General features: G+C 32.2%; 1 protein-coding gene across 1 annotated transcript in view; it reads left to right on the forward strand.

Moving 5' to 3' along the window:
- The window catches only part of CSMD1 (CUB and Sushi multiple domains 1), a 2669009-nt gene that overhangs the window by 1818205 nt on the left and 827822 nt on the right, over nt 1–22982 (forward strand). The window contains 1 exon segment of the mRNA XM_074287957.1: nt 14343–14467. Coding sequence (XP_074144058.1) covers nt 14343–14467 — 125 coding nt within the window.

Here is a 22982-nt window from a genome sequence, read left to right on the forward strand (position 1 = left end):
GAGTGATACAATGCAAAGGGACTCTTGATTTGGAAACAGAGAACCAGAGATTCAGCCCTGGTTTTCTTACTTCATGCCTTGTGTGACCTCAGTCAAATCAACCTTTATGTGTCTCATTCTTGTGAGATAAAGAATTGGATGAGATTATCTTGAACATCAAGAGCTAAATAAACAAGTCTTTATTAATTATCTACTATGATACCATGGCATCTTGCTATCTCTACATCTATGAACATAAAATATGTCTGGAATTTAGGGAGATATTAAAAAGAAAGATTTATTTGGGACAGAGTTAAGATGGTAATAGAGTAGACTGGACATTGTCTGAGCTTTCCCTGATTTCCCTCAGGATCAACACCAGATCAAGTCTGAATAGATTTTGGAATGACTTAATCCACAAACACTAGGAGTGTAATAATTTTCCAGCTTAAGATAGCTTGGAAGGATTTCAGGAAAGGTCTGTCTCAATTGGGCAGGAGGGAATATGGTCCAGCACAGGTATGGTGCAGGGGGACCTAGCACACAAAATATGGCAGGAGACTCTTAGCCAAAAGAAAGCTACATGGGATACTTTGTCCTGATTCAGAAGGTCAGATCAGCTGTGAGATCTCAAATGAAACTACAAAGGCAAATTATGAGCCCCTGAATTACAGTATAATAGATGGGACTTGGCTGGGCCACTCAGTACACTGGGGAAATCTGTAGCACCATCACTGGCTTAGTTAATGAGTAGCCTCAACCTTCAAAAATGAGGAAAAAGGCAAAAAGAGTTCTGACAATAGAGAACTATTATCTAGGAGGGAAGACCAGAACACAAACTCAGAAGAAGACAAAAAATGCCTAATGCCTACAGATGAAGCATCAAAAGGAGATATGAACTAGTCTCCAATTCAAAAGCCTCTCTTGGAAGAATTCAAAAAGTTTCTAAAAAGAGAAATAGAAGAAAAATGTGGAAAAGAAATGAGAACATTACAGGAGATTTATGAAAGTTGAGGGTTTAGGGGGAAGCCAAACCTTTAAAAGGAGGAACACAGATTGGCTGAAGAAAACAATTCTTTTAAAAATAAATTTGATGAAATGGAAGAAAATACATATTGAAGAAAACAACTCCCTAAAACAGGCGTTCTCAAACTATGGCCCCTAGGCCAAATGCTACCCACTGAGGATGTTTATGTGGCCCACTGAGTTATGGCAAATGGGCTGAGGGGCGGAGACAGAGTGTGAGTTTTTGTTTTTAACTATAGTCTGGCCTTCCAACAGTCTGAGGGTGAGTGAATTGGCCCCCTATTTAAAAAGTTTGAGGACCACTGCCCTAAAAATTAGAACTGGCAAAATATGTAAAAAATCCACTGAACAACACAACTCTTTTAAAGTATAATTAACCAAATGCAAATGGATGTTAAAAAACAAACAAAAAACAACTAACTGAAGAAAATAATGCAAAAAAAAATAGAATTGGACAAGTGAGTGACTCAATGAAAAATCAAGAATGAGGTAAACAAAGCAAAACAAAAAAAATGAAAAAGTAAAGCAATATGTAAAATACTTCAATGGAAAAAGGAGAGAGAAACAAAGAATTATTGGACTCCCTGAAAACCACAAGAAAAAAAAAAGGGGCTAGATAACATCTTTCAAGAAATCATCAAGGAAAACAACCTTGATGTCCTAGAACCAGAGGATAAAATAGTTGTTGAATTTTTTAAAACTAATTTTTCAACATTGATCCTTGCAAAAACTTCTGTTCCAACTTTTCCCCTCCTTCCCTCCACCTCTTCCCCTAGATGGCAGATAGTCCTATGCATATAAAATATGTTAAAGTTTATGTTAAATACAATATATGTATACATATTTATACAGTTTTCTTATTACACAAGAAAAATAAGATTAAGAAAAAAGGTAAAAATAGCCTGGAAAGAACGAAAATGCAAGCAAACACTAACAGAAAGAGTGTAAATGCTATGTTGTGGTCCACACTCCTTTCCCAGTGTTTTTGTTTTTGTTTTTTTGTTTGTTTTTTTTTTTTTTGCTTGGTGTAGCTGGTTCTGTTCATCACTGATCAATTGGAACCAATTTGGATCCTCTCATGCTGAAGATAGCCACTTCCATCAGAACTGATATTCATATAGCTCATATAGTATTGTTGTTGAAGTGTATCATGATCTCCTGGTTCTGCTCATTTCACTTAGCATCAGTTCATGTAAGTCTCTCTAAGCCTCTCTGTATTCATCCTGCTAGTCATTTCTTACAGAAGAATAATATTCCATAATACTCAGCTATTCTCCAATTGATGGGCATCCATTCAATTTCCAGTTTCTAGCCACTATGAAAAAAGCTGCCACAAATATTTTTGCACATAGGCCTCTCTTTCCCTTCTTTAATATCTCTTTCAGATACAAGCCCAATGGTAACATGGCTGGATCAAAGGATATGCACAGTTTGATAACTTTTTGAGTATACTTCCAAATTGCTATCCAGTATGGTTGGATCCATTCACCACTCCACCAACAGCATCAGTGTCCTAGTTTTCCCACATCCCCACCAACATTCAGCTTATCTTTTCCTGTTATCTTAGCCAATCTGAGAGGTGTTTAGTGGTATCTCAGAGTTGTCTTAATTGGCATTTCTCTGATCAATAATGATTTGGAACACCTTTTCATATGGGTAGAAATAGTTTCAATTTCATCATCCAAAAATTATCTGTTCATATCCTTTGACCATTTATCAACTGGAGAATGGCTTGATTTCTTATAAACTAAAAGTCAATTCTCTATATATTTTGGAAATGAGACCTTTTTCAGAACCCTTTACTGTAAAAATGTTTTCCCAGTTTATTGCTTCCCTTTTGATCTTGTCTGCATTTGTTTTGTTTGGACAAAAGCTTTTTAACTTGATATAATCAAAATTTTCTATTTTGTGATCAATGATGATCTCTAGTTCTTCTTTAGTCGCAATTCCTTCCTTCTCCACAGGTCTGAGAGGTAAAACAACACTGTGTTCTTCTAATTTATTTATAATCTCATTCTTTATGATTAAATCATGAACCCATTTTGATCTTATCTTGGTGCACAATGTTAAGTGTGGGTTATTGCTTAGTTTCTGCCACACTAATTTCCAGCTTTCCCAACAGTTTTTGTCAAATAGTGAATTCTTATCCCAAAAGTTGAAGTTTTGGGGTTTGTCAAACACTATATTGCTATACTTATCTACTATTTTGTCCTGTAAACCTAAACTATTCCACTGATCAACTGGTCTATTTCTTAGCCAATACCAAATGGTTTTGGTGACTGCTGCTTTATAATATAGTTTTAGATCTGGTAGAGCTAGGCTACCTTCATTTGATTTTTTTCTTTCATTAGTTCCCTTGAAATTCTTGACCTTTTGTTCTTCCAGTTTAATTTTGTTGTTTTTTTTTCTAGGTCATTAAAATAGTTTCTTGGGAGTTTGGTATAGCACTAAATAAATAGATTATTTTAGGTAGCATTGTCATCTTTATTATATTCACTTGACCTATCCAAGAGCACTTAATATTTTTCCAAGTGTTTAGATCTGACTTTATTTGTGTGGAAAGTGTTTTGTGGTTTTGCTCATATAGTTCCTGACTTTCCCTTGGCAGATAGATTCCCAAATATTTTATACTATCAACATTTATTTTAAATGTAATTTCTCTTTGTATCTCTTGCTGTTAGATTTTTGTTAGTGATGTATACAAATGCTGAGGATTTATGTGATTTATTGTGTATCCTGCAACTTTGCTAAAGTAGTGGATTATTTTTAATAGTTTTTTAATAGAATCTCTTGGGTTCTCTAAGTATACCATCATATAATCTGCAAAGAGTGATAATTTGATTTCCTCATTACCTACTCTAATTCCTTTAATCTCTATTTCATCTCTTATCACAGAAGCTAGAATTTCTAATACAGTATTGAATAGTAATGATGGTAATAGTGGGCAACCTTGTTTCACTCCTTATTTTATTGGGAATGGTTCCACTTTATCCCCCATTACTGATAGTTTTAAATAAATGCTACTAACTATTTTAAGGAAAAGTCCATTTATTCTTATACTCTCCATCAATGATTTTTCTGCATCTATTGAGATGATCATATGGCTTTTGTTAATTTGGCTATTGATATAGTCAATTATGCTAGTAGTTTTCCTAATATTGAACCAGCCCTGCATTCCTGATATAAATCCTACTTGCTCATGGTATATTATCCTGGGGATGATTTTCTGTAATCTTTTTGCTAATATTTTATTTAAGATTTTTGCATCAATGCCCATTAGGGAGATTGGTCTATGATTTTCTTTCTCTGTTTTCATCCTACCTAGTTTAAGTATTAGTACCATGTCTGTGTCACAAAAGGAATTTGATAGAACTCCTTCAATCCCAATTTTTTCAAATAGTTTGTATAGCATTGGTGCTAATTATTCTTTAATTGTTTCATAGAATTCACATGTAAATCCATCTGGTTCTGGGGATTTTTTCTTTGGGAGTTGATTAATAGTTTGTTCTATTTCTTTTTCTAAAATTGGACTGTTTAACCAATTTACTTCTTCCTCTGTTAATCTGGGTAAACCATATTTTTGAAGAAATTCATCTATTTCATTTAAATTATCGAATTTATTGGCATAAAGTTGGGTAAAGTAACTCCTAATTATTGCGCTAATTTCCTCTTCATTAGTAGAAAGTTCTCACTTTTCATTTTTAATATTAACAATATTTTCCTCTTTCCTCTTTCTAATCAAATTTTAAAAGTTTTTATCTATTTTGTTGGTTTTTCCATAGAACCAACTCTTAATTTTTTTTGTTAATTTAGTGTTTTTTTTTTTACTTACAATTTTATTAATCTCTCCTTTTATTTTTAGAATTTCAAGTTCAGTGTGTGATTGGGGTTTTTGTTATTTGCCTTTTTTCTAGCTTTTTTAGTTGCAAGCCTAAGTCATTGATTTTCTCCTTCTCTATTTTATGCAAGTAGGCCTCTAGAGATAACAAATTTCCTCTTATTACCACTTTGGCTGCATCCCACACAATTAATAATTTCACCCAGTAGAATGACAGAAATGGCATGTTGTCTCATTATTGTCATTCTCCTGGGTGAAATTATTAATTGCGTCTATGATTTACTGTTTCACCCATTCCTTTTTTCAGATGAGATTATTTAATTTCCAATTACTTTTTGGTCTATTTTCCCCTGGCTTTTTATTGAATGTAATTTTTATTGCATTGTGATCTGAAAAGGATGCATTTACTACTTCTGCCTTTCTGCATTTGAATTTGAGCTCTTTATGCCTTAATATATAGTCAATTTTTGTATAGGTCCTGCCAAGAAAAACTGCTGAGAAGAAAGTATACTCTTTTTTGTATCCATTTGTTTTCTCCAAAGATCAATCATACCTAAACTTTTCTAGTGTTCTATTTACCTCTTTCAATTCTTTCTTATTTATTTTGTGGTTTGATTTATCTAGTTCTGAGAGTGCAAGGTTGAGATCTCCCACTATTATAGTTTTGCTATCTATTTCTTCTTGAAGCTCTCTTAACTTCTCTTAACTTAGAAATTTAGATACTGTATCACTTAGTGAATATATGTTTAGTATTGATATTGCTTCATTATCTATGCTACCCTTTAGCAAGATATATAGTGCTCATCCTTATCTCTGTTAATTAGATCAGTGTTTGCTTTTGCTTGATCTAAGATCAGGATGGCAACCCCTGCTGTTTTACTTCACTTGAAGCATAGTAGATTCTGTTCCAGCTTTTTACTTTTACTCTTTATGCATCACTCTGCTTCAAATGTGTTTCCTGTAAATAACATATTATAGGATTCTGGCATTTAATCCAGTTTGCTATCCACTTGGAGTTTACTCCATTCACATTTATAGTTAAAATTACTAATTCTGTATTTCCTGCCATTTTGTTAACCCCGGATGATGCTTTTCTCTTTCCTTTTCCCCTCAGCTTCCTCCCCAGTATTAAACTTATGAACACCACTTGCCTCACATCGCCCTCTCTCTTTAGGATCTGTCCCCTCCCCCCTTAGAGTCCTTCCCCTTTTCTTAAACCTTTCCCTTACAATTTCTGTATTCCCTTCAATTTAGCCTATTCCTTCCCTTTTCACTTTTCTCCTCCCACTTTTCAATGAGGTGAGAGAAATTTCTCTGTAAACCCAAATAAAGAAAATATTATCTCTTTGAGCCATAGAATAAGATGATGAGAGTAAAATTCACACTTTGTTCACCCCTGTCCCTTCTTTCCCTCAGATATAATAGGTTTCTTTGGCCTCTTCATGAGATGTAGTACCCCTACTTTTCCCCTTTTCTAGTATAATTTCCTTTCCACCTCTAAATTCTTTTTTATATTATAACAGTAAAACCAAATTACACATATATTCTTTATGTATACCCATAACAGAAATACAATTCTCAAGAGGTTATTATTTTTTAAATCTTTTTATGCTTCTCTTGGGTCTTATATTTGGAGGTCAGACTTTTTGTTTAGCCCTGGTTTTTTTCATCAGAAATAAATGGAATTCACCTATTTCATTGAATGTCAATCTTCTTTCCTTGAAGAAAATGCTCAGTTTGTCTGGGTAAGTTTATCTTTGCTGCATACCAAGTTCCTTTGCCTTTCAGAATATCAGTTTCCAGGCCTTTTGATCCTTTAATGTGGATGCTTCTAGATCATGAGTAATCTTTATTGTGGCTCCTTGGTATTTGAATTGTTGGGTTTTTTTTTCTGGCTTCCTGTAGTATTTTTTTTCCATTGGTCTGATAGTTCTGGAGCTTAGGCATAATATTTCTTGGAGTTTTAATTTTGGAATCTCTTTTAGTAGGTGATCGATGAATTCTTTCAATGTCTATTTTACTTTCTATTTCTATAACATCTGGGCAGTTCTCTTTGATGATTTCCTGAAACATAGTGTCAAGATTCTTTTTTTCATCATGATTTTCAGGGAGTCCAATAATCCTTAGATTCTCTCTTCTAAATCTATTTTGCAGGTCTGCTGTTTTCCCAAGTAGGTATTTAACATTTTTTTCATTTTTTTTTTTTTTTTTTTTTTTTTTTTGGTTTTGCTTGACTGATTCTTGGTGTCTCCTCTAGTCATTCATTTCCATTTGTTCAATTCTGAATTTTAATGCATTATTTTCTTCATTTACTTTTTTTTTTAATTTTTGTAATTGTCCAATTGAGTTTTTCTAGTTTTTTTGTTTTGTTTTGTTTTGTTTTGTTTTGTTTTTTCCTCAGGCTGGGTTTAAGTGACTTGCCCAGGGTCACACAGCTAGGAAGTGTTAAGTGTCTGAGACCAGATTTGAACTCGGGTCCTCCTGAATTCAGGACAGGTGCTCTATCCACTGTGCCACCTAGCTGCCTCGTCCAATTGAGTTTTTAAATGAGTTATTTTGTTCTATGGAATTTTTTTCCATTTCACCAACTTTATTTTTTAAGAAGTTATTTTCTTTTTTCAATTTACTAATTCTGTTTTTCAGGGAGTTGCTTCCACTCTATCTTTTAATGAGTTTCATGCCTTATCCAGACCCTCTTGCAAAGCTTTCCTTTCCTTTCCCCATTTTTTCTTCTAGGTCTCTTTTAAAAGCCTTTTTAATGTCTTCTATGACAGCCTTATGTGTTAGGGACCTGATCATATCTACCTTTGCATTTTCATCTAGAGACAAACTACTTTTAGTCTTCTAAGAGTTTGAAATCTGCTTCCTTTCAGTATAGAAGCTATCTATAGTTAGAGCCCACTTTGCCTTTTTATTCATTTTAACAAGAACAACAAAAAGCTGCAGTCTGCTTTTAGGGCAATGTGAGGTTACTGAGCTTCCTCAAAAAACAAAAGGAAGTTGCAGTGAAGTGGCAGGGGAAGATGGCAGCTGCACTGGGATTAGCAGTTGCAGTTGCATGCTGAGATTGGACTGAGTCCCTCCCAGTGCTGGGTGGATGTGACCAGGTCTCAGACTCTAGCATTTTGGGATTATAGTCTTTACCCCCTGTGTTTATAGCTTCTCTACTTATCTACTGGCTTGCTGTGGCAGATTAGCTGACACTGTGGTAGAGTTCTCCATGCAGTTTTTCCACTGGTGAAGACCACACCCTACCCTGCTCTGGTCTGCTCAGTGTGAGTGTTTTCTGTGCTTTTACTGCCTATCTGCCTGAGTCTGTACCTGGGCTAGCCCTGTTCCATCCCTGAGCATGAGCAAAACCAGACCTTTTCTGGTGAATCTTGAGATTATCTTCTATTGGTAATGTGTTGCATTTCCAATATTCATGGGTTTTAACAGTAAAGCACTAATTCCAAGGCTGAGTTTCATAAAAAATAGTTTGTGAATAAAGGAAAGCTCAGAAAGACATGTGTGTCCTCTCCACCATCTTGGTTCTCTCCCATGTTGGGTGAGAAAAATCTGAACAAAAGGGAAAAGCCATGAAAGAAAATAAAAAAACAGAAGAAAAAGGAAAAAAAAAAAAAAGGAGAACATAGTTTGTATTGATTTACACTCAGTCTCCATAGTTCTCTCTTTGGGTGTAGATAGTATTTTCCATCCAAAGTTTATTGGGATTTTCTTGGATCATTGAATAACTGAAAAAAACCAAGTCTTTCATAGTTGATTCTTGCTGTTACTGTGTAGAATGTATTCTTGGTTTTGTTTGTTCGTTCAGCATCAGTTCATGGAAATCCTTCCAATCCTTTCTAAAATCAGCTTGTTCATCATTTTAATAGAACAATAATATTCCATTACTTTCATATCCCAGCACATATTTAGCCATTATCTAATTGATGGCATCTAGTTATTTTCCAAGTCTTTGCCACCACAAAAAGAGTTACTACAAACATTTTTGAACATGTGGGTTTTTTCCTCTCCTTTATATCATCTTCACTATTGCCATGAAGTATATTCTCAAGGAAATTATTCCTTCATGTGTATCCACAAAATTCTCTTAATATAGTAAATTTCTTTGTGTATATTTTCAGAGAGAATTAAACACTGCCTCTAGACTGTTATTCTCTTGTGGAGGAAGAAAAAAGCACACCAAACTTGGGATCAGAAGAGACTTGGGTTCAATTTCTGTCTCTGATACTTCCTGACTATTATGATAGACAAGTCACAGCTAGTCAGTTCCATTAGTAAAAATGTGGATGATCATGATATCTGTGGAACTTACAAGGTTATTATGAGTATCACATTAGGAAGAATATGTAAAAGTATTTCACAAATCTTAAAATCCCATAGCAATGTATATGTCAGCTATTACTATTTTAGATGTGAAAAGGAATTGCTTATTTTGTTTCTAAAACAACAATTAATTTTTTAAAAATGTATAAATAAATTGCTATTGACAGTCAAACTAAAAAGGAAACTTTTGGGAATTCTGAATAAACTAGATTGACTGAAATCCAGTTGACCTATATATATATATATATATATATATATATATATATATATATATATATATATATATATATATAAATAATAAAAGGTATTACTAGGAACTGGATTTGTTTAAATTTTACCTTAGTTTGAAACAATGTTAATCTATACAACCAGAACCGATAGGGCTCATTTTTCTGTTTGTTTATTTACCCTTTAAAAATAACACCAATTACTATGTAGTTAAAAATAACTGGAATTCTTTGAAAACTTGTTCCAATTTATATTTTCCTTACTTAATATTCATAAATAAAAGCTCAAGAATCTTTTAGTTCTATGGATAATCTGCAAGGTATTCCTCATTGATGCCATTGGCAAGCCATTGGTAGCTTCTATATAACCAAATTTTGCCAGAGCCATTCCTTTCACCTGAAAAGTCCAACATCACTTTTTTTTGTTGTTGTTGTTGGATTCCTTCTCATTCTTTAATGATCAATTGAAATGTCATCTCTTTCATGAAACATAGCCAGCCTATTTTCCTAATGCACACATACAACACTGTTATTCATTTCTCAATTATAGATAGGTTCCAAATAATATGAAAAATGAATCTCCCTGAACTGATCACATTACTCAGACTTGAACTGCATGTTGTCATTGCATTGAAACTAATCATCACATTTTATATAATTATAACTTTGAATGGTGAAAATGCATAAACATACAACTACCAAAGGATTCATTATTTATGCTGTATAGGATTTTACTATACACCTAGCAAATAATATTGTACATAATAATTACCTGTGTTTGTATCATACTATCTGCCAGACAAAGAGGTCCAAGATGACAGGAATTATGTCTTAGATAAATATTGTATCTCATTTAAAATTAATTAAAATTATCTAAATACTGAAGAATTTTAATACTGATTTTTAAAAGGCCTGGAAAGATTTACATGAACTGATGTTGAATGAAACAAGAAGAATCAAGAATACATTGTACATAATAACAGCAAAATGTGCAATAATCAATTATGAAAGATTTGGTTCTTCTCAATGGTTCAGTGATCCAAAGCAATCCCAATAGACTTTGGACAGCAAATGTAATCTGCATCCAGAAACGAACTAAGGGTTCTGAATGTATCACTTATTTTTTCTGTTTTTTTTTTTTTCTCTCTCTCCCATGGTTTTCCCCCTTTGCTCTGATTTTTTTCTCCCAGTATGATTTATAAAGCAATGTGTATTAAAAATAAATAAATTTTTAAAAAGTAAAAATAAAAATAAACTTTGTGCTTTAAAAGATTTCACATTTTTCCTTAGATTCCTGAATCTAAAAGTGAACTGTTCTCTAAGAATTATAACTAACATCAGTTAGTAACTCTGTGCTTCTTTTAAGTTTCAACATTTCCTGCTTCTGTCAAATGAACAGAAGTTTTATTCTTTTCTTGTAATGTTTTAATCTGTAAGATGCCCCTAGTTATTTCAGTAGTACCTATGGCATAACTGTTAAATAAATCCATAAATGCCTATATTGTTTTTAAAGAATCACATTTATGTGATTTCAAACAAAATAACCATTATGTGAGATATTAATTTGAAAATTTTCACATTAGGTAATGGCACAAAAGATAAGCACTCTAGATGAGAAAATATATTTGGTTTTGCAGAAGATATTTACTATTTAATTATATTTACTATTTTAATATATTTATTTATAATATTTAATATTTAAGTTAAGTTAACTATTTACTCTTCACTCAATCTAACAGTTGAACTTAAATTTCTTACTATGTGTGTGTATGTATATGTGTTTGTATAATCATATTTTATAATTTTGTATCCAAAACTTTTTTGGTAATACTGTCAGATATGTGCTTTTCCTTTCCAAAAAATGCTTGTTTGCAATAACAGGTTATTCTAAACTCTCAGTTACTAACTTAAGTAATTATTTTTCCCATTGCTTTTTCTTGTTTTTATCATAGGATATTTCAGAAAATCAAAATATGTTATTCAGTAGACCAATTCATTTGCTAACCAATAGATCAATACATGCCAGATAAACCAAAGAACTCAAAAAGTCTTGAAGCTTATATTACTGGAACATGAAATGGTAGTGGAATTTGAAAATTCTATTGTGGTATTATTGTTGTTCTTGTTATCTTATACAAAACTAGATTTAGAATGTGAATTGACCATTTGAAAAGAATGCCTATCATGCCTGCGTTCTAAGTTTAAATACATTTATTAAATTTCATGAACTAAGCCTCAGTTAAGTTACTGCAATATAATTATGTCATTGCCTTCTAATTTTTTCACTTGTCATCTTCAGAAAAAACTATTGTTATATTGATTGTCATTTTATTTTTTTAATTTATGAATAAAATTTGGTAACAACTTGTTTTAATATGGAGATTGGTAACTAGAGAATAAAGAAATAACATAATGTGTGCCCCTTTAAAGAAATATACAAGGGAAGGAATGATAACCTGACCTGAGGTCCTGAAGTGAAGATGAACTTGGAATATAATGAGATAATCTAGCTCAGAGCAGAAGATTAATTTGGCAGAATAATGGAAAATGAAATTGGATAGATAAAGATGGCTAATTGATGAAGGATCTTGAATGGTTAGGTTATGGTAGACTAACTAGAGATAACAATGTTGAGTTATTTTTCTATCAAGTTTACCTCTTTCTACCCATTTTGTTACATTCTTTGCAAAGATACTGAAGTAGCTTGACATTTCCTTTTCCAAATCATTTTTCATATGAGGAAGCCAAGGCAGAATTAAATGACTTGCCCAAAGTCACACAGCTAGTGAGGCAAAATTTGAAATCAGATTATCCTGACTAGGCATATCATTCTAACCACTGTGCCACTGAACCATCCCTAGAGATAACACACACACACACACACACACACACACACACACACACACACACACACACATTAATTACTAAATCACAATCTGAATTTTCTTTATGTTTTGATTCCCTCCATTTTAATTATTTTAACTGATAAATTTTTGGAATAATTGAAAATAAATAACAAGCATTTTCTAGACTGTTAGGTGGATAGAGGACTGAATTTCAAGACAGGAAGAGTGAGTTCAAACCCTGCCTCAGGTACTTTTTTAACTGTATAACCCAAGGCAAGTCATTTAAGCTGTTTACCTTACTTTTCTCATCTGTAAAATAGTGATAGTAATACTTCTGAAAGTTGTTGTGAAAGTGAAATCAAATAATTTTTTGTAAAGCACTTTGCAAACTTTAAAATGCTATTTACTGGTAGTTGAAGAATTTAACAATGTGTAGATTTATTCAACATATGCTTAATGCAGAACTCTAAAGACTTTAATATTCAATATGATTCTTGTTTTTGCTTTCTCTTAAATCCTGCAAAAAGATCTCCCTCTAAGTAATATAATTGAAATATAAGATTTCTGGTTATTCAGTGATAACATTTAGGTTATTTACTTAGTGCTTCTTCTGCCTATTACATACTTTAAATATTTCTAAAGCATATTTTATTTATAATTTATGTTTATATTTTGTATATATTTGTTATGTGTATTTTATGCATATATCCAAAAGTATAGATGTAAGTTTCTATGTGAGTAGACATAGCTTTGTATTTGTATTGTATATTTAGGTCTATTTCTATATAGATTTATAATATAGAAAATATAACCATATGTATATATGAATGTATATATACATATGTGTATATACATATATACATACATACATACATATAGTTATGATAAAGCATATTTCACAAACTTCCATATATTGGTACATCCAAAAGATTTCTACATTTCTGCAGAAAAAAAGATCCTTCTGTAGATGTATCTGCCTATAGGTCTATGTATTTGTCAAGGGCATTTTGAACAGAGAGATAGCTTTGATGTTAGGAAAATTTAGGTTCAAGTGTTGTCACTGACATAAATTGGCTTTGTAAATATAGATAAGTCACTATATCCTTCAGTGCTTCTATGAAAATCTGAGTAGTTATTCTGCATTAGTGGAGAAAAGTCCTACTACTTCCCTAAATAAATGAAATTATAGATTTGGACTAAAAAGAAAACTAAAACAAAGAAAAAGTGTGTGTATTGTTTTGTTCATATTAGTTTTATATTTGTTTAACAAGTACATATATACATATATGTGCACATATGCATATACATATTTAAGTATAGTAAAAGTTGCATTATGAAATGCAGATATATGATAAAGAATTATACTTTCAAGCATACCGAAAAGGAAAAACCTCTCTTTTTCTTACCTCTTCTCTCTTTAAACATACTCTCACTTCCATTAGTTTTTTCAATTCCCAGTCCCCAGGGCAAGATGAAAAGAAAACATGGGCAGGATTTGCTCCTTAAAGAGGATACTTGTCAGAATGTAAAATAGTGGTGCACTATGCATAATGCCACATGTCAGGCTCAGAAGAAATAATTGGGTGTGTGTTCATACCTGATTTATGACTTGAACATTTTCTTATGCACCTGCTGAATTGTTATTCTGTTTTAGTGTTTTGTCGGTGCTCACAGCCTCAAAGCTTCATGTTTTCAGATGTAGAACTAGAGCAAAAGTAATTTTTCATCTAACTGTACCTGGATGGATTATCATAAAATGGGGTGGGAAAGAGTGTTCTAGAGAGATCTATTTCCCCCTATACTATGTGACCTTCATTTGACTATAATTGATATGTGTTGTTTTAAAATATATTTTTCTGCTGCATTTTCTCTCACATTGAGGGAATTGTACATATATTTGCTCTTTTTGAAATAAAACTTTTCCTCATATGAAAGTGATTGGTTATCTGAATTTTTTCAGATCTGAATTTCTTTTTCCGTATATATGCCTGACAGTTTTGGTTATACTACCAAATTAGCAACAGGCAACATATTAGTTTTTTCTGGGCCTCCTAACCAAGAAAATCTTTTTTTGTTGTTTGTGTCTTGATTCTTTAGGGTAGGGGCAAGCGTCCAGTTCTCCTGTGAAGACAATTATGTTCTTCAGGGTTCTAAGAGCATAACATGTCAGAGAGTCACAGAGACTCTAGCAGCATGGAGTGACCACCGGCCAATCTGTCGTGGTAAGGAATATAATCTGGATCCTCTTTATCATTTATTGTCAAGGTGTTTTCTGCGACAAATTTGAGCTTTAAAGTATGTCATTGTAAATAAACAGAATGAGAAATAGACTGATTGTTAAAAAGACCTTAATTCTAGTACCATTCTTCATTAATATCCCTTTGTTACTAAAGTTAAATAATTTAACCTAGCTTTCTCATCTGGAAGATGAGGTAATTTAACTATCATTTTTAGGTTGATTATAGTTTAGACATTCAGTATCTTTTTTGGTTCTTCCTTCCTTCCTTCCTTCCTTCCTTCCTTCCTTCCTTCCTTCCTTCCTTCCTTCCTTCCTTCCTTCCTTCCTTCCTTCCTTCCTTCCTTCCTTCCTTCCTTCCTTCCTTCCTTTCTTTCTTTCTTTCTTTCTTTCTTTCTTTCTTTCTTTCTTTCTTTCTTTCTTTCTTTCTTTCTTTCTTTCTTTCTTTCTTTTTCTTCCTTCCTTCCTTCCTTCCTTTCTTCCTTCCTTCCTTCCTTCCTTCCTTCCTTCCTTCCTTCCTTCCTTCCTTCCTTCCTTCCTTCCTTCCTTCCTTCTTTCCTTAGTTTCTTCCTTCCTTCCTTCCTTTTCCTTGCCTGAAGCAATTGGGGTTAATTGACTTGCCCAGGGTCACACAGCCAGGAAGTGTTAAGTGTCTGAGACCAATTTGAACTCAAGTCCTCCTGGTGCTCTATCCACTGTGCCATTGTGCCACTGAATGCTTCCCCATTGAGTATATTTTTAGTTTTATTTCTTTCTTTTCTCCCTACCTTTAGCTTTCCATTTCCTCTTTTCTTTCTTCCTTTTTCCCTTCTTTCTTCTTTTCCTCCTTTCCTCCATTTTCTCTTGCCTCCATCCATTCTTCCTTCCCTTAATTTGTTTCTTCTTTTCTCTGTTTCTCTCTTTTCCCTTTCTCCCACCCTCCTTTTCTTCTTTACTGCCCCATCTTTTCTTTTTTCTCTGCCTCCTTTCTTTTTCCTTTCCTGCTTCCCTTCCTTCCTTTAACATTCAAATAACTACTATGTGTGAGGCACCATCCTACAAAGAAAGAAAAGACTAAACAGTCTTCTCTACATGTTACTTCATGTTAATGTTGTTAGAAAGAAAAGTGATTTGGTTTGGTTTTGACAGTTAGAGGCAACAGAATTCATTCCTCTTTGCCTTTATGCTTTGGAAAAGAACCATATTTCTAATATTTTATAGTGCTATGTTTTAAAAATGTGTTTAATATAGATGGTGTGAAAACAAAAATTCAGATATTAAATTCAATTTTTAAAAAATTTACTCAAATACAAAAATAATGCATGAATTTCAGTTTATTAGAATAATTAATTTACTTTAAAGGAGACTTTGATGCCATAGCCCAAGTCAGAATTGAATGCATCAAATCAAATTAGATTTTATTCATTTTTAGCATTATTACCAAAGTCAAATATTTCTATTATTTTTTAAATAAATGGATGGGAGATAAGTTTTCTTGAGCTGGGTCATGGGGATATTTTCTACATATTCAAAAATATGAAAAATATGGACCAACATCATAAAAACATCATGGATGCATAAGAGCCCTTCTATATATATACCCTCATAAGAGAGCTTGAGGATGTCTGGGAAACATTAACATATTAATTTTGTAATGAAAATAAAATTTTTTTATGGAGTTAACTAATCCCATATATTATCTCAAAAATTTTGAAGTTTATTAAAATGTTATCTTGGTATAATTTTTTTTTAAAAAGCCATTACTTTAGAATCAGTTTTTATTCCTTGTTACAAGCATTAGAAGATTAGATGCTTTTATGCATGTATACACACATATAATTACAAAATAATTATGTTGAATATACTGAAAATAGAAAAAATGTTTATTATTGCCTTTGGAATGTTCATAGGTTTTATGGCATTTACTATTGCTTTTTCACTTTACTTTTAGAATGTTCAGATTTCATAAGATATTCAATTCTTAAAAAATTGTATCTGCAATTTATTCATATTACTACTAAGTGACATTTGTTTGCTATGACAATTAATTTTAATGTTTCTTTAAGTAAAAGGTGATGTGAACTTAATGATAAAATCCTTTTCTATTTTTTCCCCTTTATATTATATTGTAAAGTTCTGGAAAGCCAGGATTGTCTTTTGACTTTGTTATCTCTAACGCTTAAGTAAAGGTGCTTAATTGATGCTAGTTAACTAACTAATATAATTTGGGGCCTTTCTTTTCAAATCTTATTTATTTATCACCTTAGCCAATTATTTTTTCTGAGAATTTTTTAACCTTATTTCTATTTGAGCTAATTGAAGAGAAGGCATTTAAAAGTTCTCTCTCTCTCTCTCTCTCTCTCTCTCTCTCTCTCTCTCTCTCTCTCTCTCTCTCTTAGAATCCCAACTTCTATTCTAGATAAAGAGCAAAAAAAGACATAAAATCCATTATTTTTCCTTAATCATAATGAGTATGTTTTCTACTTTAGTTATTTAAACAAATCTCTCCATTCCTACTAATTTCCTAATGATAAATTATTTTGCTTAATAAATATGTTTGAAAGTCATTGTTATTTAATAAAAAAAAGCTGATAAAAGAAAAGAAATGAAATTGTCTGATTTATCAGTTTGTGATTCAGGAATGACATACATTGGGAATACATGTTCTATTAAAACAAAATAAATTAATATTTTTTAAAAATTTGCTTAGAAAGAAAAAAAAATTTCCCCCCCCCCCAAAAAACAAACAAATTCTAAAGACTACATACTAATTCATAGATAAATTCTGATCTGTGTTAATGGAAGTAATGCCTATAATAATGATGTTGCAGATTTTTCAAGTGTTTAGTAAACAAGTATGTATGACACTGAACTTGGTAACAGTATGCTTACTAAGGTTAAATAATGGATTACACTTGTTTCTTGTGAGCTTAAATCTAATGAAAGACTAAGATACAGAGATAATAATATACAAGATCATAAAATAAGTACATTGGAGAGGTTCAAAAGAAACTTCTGTGAGATATAGAGCAAATTTAATTTAACCTGAATTTAGGGAAAGTTTCATGAATAAAACTGGATTTTAGTTGTGTCTTTAAAGACTTGTAAGAATTTAACAGTTAAAGGGGCAATTTAGGGCATTTTAGGCATAGGGAATAACATGAACAAATGTGTGGAGTTGTTAAACCTGAAACTTTTAGGAGTTAAAGAATATTTTTATTAGATTGTAAAATTTATGGATAAGAATAATGTTTGGAAATTTTCTTTGTAGCTGCCTCATCAAAAAGCCCTATAAAATGCATACATTAGGCAATTAATATAGAGCTAATAAACAAGGAAACAAAATAGTATAATGGTTTTCCTGCAATTATATCTCTAATATTTTATAAGTTTTAGCTTGAGAAAATGGTTTAGGGTAGCAAACAATATTTCTTTATAGTTTTTTTCTTCTTAGATTTTTACATACCTTTCAGGAAGCAGGATATTTTCAAAACTTTAAAGTAGACTTTTTTTTTTTATTAAGAATTTAAACTGGCTTAGTATAAGCTTTAGGAGAGCTGGGATTTAGTTTTATTTATCTTTATGCCTTTCACAGCCAATTGCATTTTACAAAGTGAAGACAATATATACTCAATTGAATTGAAATATGTATTATATATATATATGTGTGTGTGTGTGTGTGTGTGTGTACACACACACATATATATATACACACACACACACACAATAAACAGCTGTTTTAATAAACAAAATTCAAAATAATCCAATTGGGGGATTTTTGTGTTTCCTTTCACAGAAATTATAGGCATAAAGGGCTATTTAAGTCTCTACTACAAGCAATAGAAAGTGCTTCTAATATTTTGATATTCTATTTTTAAAATATTTTAATCTGAACAGTTCAGCTTTTTAAGGTCTTATGAAATAAAGCTACTATTTTGTGATAGGCAAAAAAACCTTAAATTGATCCTTACCCGTGCTCTAATGTTCAAATGCCTCTGGCTCTGTTGGAGCAGGTTCTTTACTTGAGTAAACAGCATCATTTGTGGAACTAGAAAGTGGGGCTATAACTGTGATCATGATTCCTCTTGTTCTGAAAAAGAGAGAGACTCATTTCTGTGCTAAACTATGAAGTGGGAAACTTGTCTTCTATTCATCCTTACCCTAAACCACCACATGGTAGTATCTTTTAGCACCTTACAAACTTTATAATGTCCTTTCAGATATTACTCAGTGTTCTTGTTTCTCCTAACTCTTCTATTGTTGGTGATTCATTAATTTTAATGTTTTTGCACTTCTTAAAACATTATTTTGTTGTATCACATTTCTTGTGAACTGTACTGTGAACTATTATGCTACTACTGAGTTTCCTCTTAAAGAAGGATCTTGATGCTGACGGTTCTACAGATGAAATAGTTAAATAGTAGTTGGTCTAGGCATTTTGGATAAGAGGGGTTTTTGATGACAGTAGCCTTTTGAAGAAAAGGGTACTAATATTAATTTGTAATGATCCAAGAGACACATGTCTATACTTCATTTTAGTCCAAATTGACTATGACACCATCAAAAGTCACACCTCTAAAAGCATTATGACATCAGGAAAAGAGTACTAGATTTGGAGGCAGATGAATTGTAATCAAATCCCAGTTCTGATCCTATGACTGTGCCCCTTTGAGCATAACAATATTTGCTCTTCCTACAACCTGACAAGGCACAATTTTTTGTACTATGGGAAGGTTAGATTTTTAAGACCCCACTAGTGCTGACATGCTATGATTCTGATAATGATGCCTTTCTCTCTGAATAAAAAAAGGAAATGAACATCTTCATGAGTATGAATAGAAGAACAGAATCCAATTACTTCTTTTATTTGTCTCTAGGCTGACATTCCTGACAATAAATATGCTTTCTACAGTTAAAGTTCTCAAGTTTCTCAAGATAGCAACTTTTAGGTACATTAAGTAATCATTTATTCATTGTTTTTAAGGATTTCTGGTTACAAATGACTGTGATAATAGAACTGAAAATGTTATTTAAATCAGAAAGAAATCTTATTAAAGCTCCACAGAAAATTCAAATTTTTTTTACTACTCTATAAATTTATTTTTTTAGTCACTAAGTTTGTTTGAAATACCTAGTGCTCCTGAAGGTACTCTATTTATTTCACATGATGTAACACTATAATCTGTTTCTTATAACATGAATTTATACTTGAAAAATCTATAATTTCATCATTTTTGAGATCTGTACCTTAATAGGAGAACTCCATCTATTTATGTAGATCCCAAACCATGTATGATGTGACTGGTATATGTTGGAAATTACTACAAACACACAGAAATAATATGACTTGTGTATAGTCACATAGGTCATGTCTGAACCTATATCTTCCTGACTCTAACCTATAAGGAATCATAAATTTTAGTTATAATAAAAGTGAGAAATAGCAAAGAAAGAACTGTGATTATATAGCTAATATTCTTGTCTCTCATATTTAAAAAGGGGCTTACATTCATAATGTTTGAATACATATTTTAAGACCTTTCATTTATTAAATACAACAAAAATGCATTAAGACTAAAAGCACTTTATATTTCTCCATAAATATAATTTCAAATCTATGGGAAAAAGTTGATTCCCACCCCCTCATTCCCTCTGTGTTTAGATCTTCATGGTGTCTCTAACTAGTAATTAGCCTGTTTTGACTACAGTGGGATTTCTTGATGAAAACATTTGATAAATTGCTATGAGTCAGAAGTGATCCTTCACATCTGGACAGTTGTGAGGTAGTTAGCCAAGGCTCACATTAGCTAATTGCCTTTGAGTACTGAAGGAAAGTTACCTGTTCTTCCTGTTACTATACAGATGAATGATTATCATAGGTTAGTAATTACACAATTGATTTTGTTTGAAATCATGCTAATTTTATTAACAGATATGAAAACAAGTATTATGGTTTTTTATTGGATTAACTCATTATAAACTTTTCAAAATCAATTGAGTACTTTCAATTGGCAGTGATTTTTGTCTTAAAACACATTTCAGCAAGCTTTTAAGTGCAAGATACCACATTAGACATGGCAAATAAAGGAAAAATAAACAAAAGAAGAAACAATTTTCAGTTGATTACATATCTTGTTGAAATCATTGAAAGAGCTGTAATTTAACATAACTAAGAAAGCATCCAAACTGACCTTGCATGCCATTAGGTTTCAGGATAAAAGTGGAATGCAAATAATATTAATGATAATATGCTTGCTTCCAATGTTAGATTTTTACTTAAATTCAAATGAAAAAAGAAATATTATTTAAAGCTAAAACCATAGCTTCCTCTCTATTCTTCCCAGAATCATAAAATTTGGCCATAAGAAAGGGCATCAGGGACCATTTGTTTTAACTCATAAAAACCACAACAAATGATGATCTAGCCATTTCTTGAAAACCTAAAAGAAGGGGGAATTCATCATGCTCCAAAGCTACCTATTTCACTTTTGGACAACTCCGAACATTTTCCCCAACTTCAAGCCTAAAATGGCTTTTTTGCATAATAATAAATATAATAGTGGTAGTGTAATTTTCTACTAGAATTTCTCTATTAAAATTTCTTGTACAACAAATGATTAAATTTATTAGTTAATGATTAAAATAAGTTGGAGAGAGTTTAAGTGATATATCTAGAGTCATACAGGTTTTGTGTCTCAAACAGGATTTACATTTTGGTGTTTATAATTACAAGTTCACTACTGTATCAATTATGTCACCTAACCATCTCAAGTTTAGTTCTGAAGTCAAATAATAAAAGTCTAACCTTCTTATACATGAAGTCTTCCAATACTTCAAGAGAGCTATTATATTCCCCCAACTCTTCTCCAGAGTAAACATAACTGGTTCTCCCAACCAGTCATCATATGGTACAGATTCAAGGTCTTTCACCATTCTGATTTCCCTCCTATGCGTACTCTCCAATTAATCAAGAACTTCCTTAATTGTTGTACCACAAAGTAAATGAAATATTCTGGGTAAAGTCTGATGTTCCTTTTATATCATTCTTATTTCTCTTCCCAATTGTTTCTCTACTTCTCTCAGTTGATTTTCAAAATCTTTTTTGTTCGTTTCCATGATCTAAGACTAATGCATATTTTTCTTAGAAGCTTTGGATGAAGGAGCTTTGACTTTGTTATCTTCTTCTGAGTATGTGTTTTGATACTCCCTGTTACCATAGTATCTTTCTATGGTCATTTTCCCCCCCTGATGTTTGCTCATTTTCTTAGTTTATTATTGATTTTTAACTCTTAAAGTAGGGCTCTGCTTCCACAGTGAGGGCACACTGTGTCAGATTTCACTTTTTTGTGCAGCTCTTTTCAGAAGTACTTCTAGGGACTTTTAAGTCTTCAATTCTTCCAAGGTGATATCATCTAAGGAGAGGGGTTTATTGCACTCTTGGACTGTGTTCTTGTCTATGGGTGACCACAAGCAATTTTTCCTGAAACTGTGAGGAGAGTCCACTTCACTGTGGCTACAAGCTCTAGTGTACTCATAGAAAAAAATTAAGGCCATTCTTCATAACCTCTCTCTTTCCCCCTCTTCCTCATCTCATATCAACATATTCCTTCTACTATCATCTCCTCCAACTATCTCACACAATAAGGTTCCCTCCTTAGTCCTTCAAGAGGCTAAGTCCTCTGATCTGGCCAGTACTCTGGCACAAGTCCTAATTAACTGACTCCTGAACAATTGTAACAGTCTACTTATAGGTTTTCTTGCCTTCACACTTCAATTCATAAGATGTTTTTCTAAAGTGCAGGTCTGAATCTTCTTACTTCATAAACTCCAATAGCTCCCTATGACTTCGAGGGTAAAAAATAAAATTCTATACCATTCAAAGCCCTTTATTACCTAGTTCTTTTCCAGTCTTTTAACATTGTACTACTTTCTAATATTGTACTTAATTCAGTGACACTGTCTGGATGATTTCATGAAGATAGCTCTCCATCTCTCATTTCTGTCTCCTATTTTAGGAATGCTTTTTCTCCTCAATTTTGCCTACTGAATACCACTGGCATCTTTCAAATCCCAAATAAAATCACAATTTCTACATGACATCTTTCTCAACCCCTCTTAAGTCTAGTGCCTTCACATTGTTTCTTATTTATCCAGAAATCAACTTGTTTGTATTTTTGTCCTTTTGTTTCCTCTACTAGATTGTGAAACTCTTAAACAATAAGGACTATCTTTTGCCTCTTTTTATGTCTTCAACACTTAGCATAATAGCTGGCATGTAGTAGGTACTTAATAGATGTTTATTGACTGCTTTAATCTTCATTGGATCCTGACTAATTCATAACTCTGTTTTATCTGAAAATGTGATCATTATAGCATCTATTCTCTGTCAAATATGGCTTACTTCATTTGATACTCTCAGCTGTGTTTACATTAAAACATTAACAAATTATTTTTGAAGCCAGCGCTCCAATGAATTCTGAATCAATTCAGTTGCGTAATTGTCTAATCAATATCTCTTCATC

Source organism: Sminthopsis crassicaudata, chromosome 2, assembly GCF_048593235.1.
Source record: "Sminthopsis crassicaudata isolate SCR6 chromosome 2, ASM4859323v1, whole genome shotgun sequence".
In the NCBI taxonomy this organism is placed as follows: domain Eukaryota; kingdom Metazoa; phylum Chordata; class Mammalia; order Dasyuromorphia; family Dasyuridae; genus Sminthopsis; species Sminthopsis crassicaudata.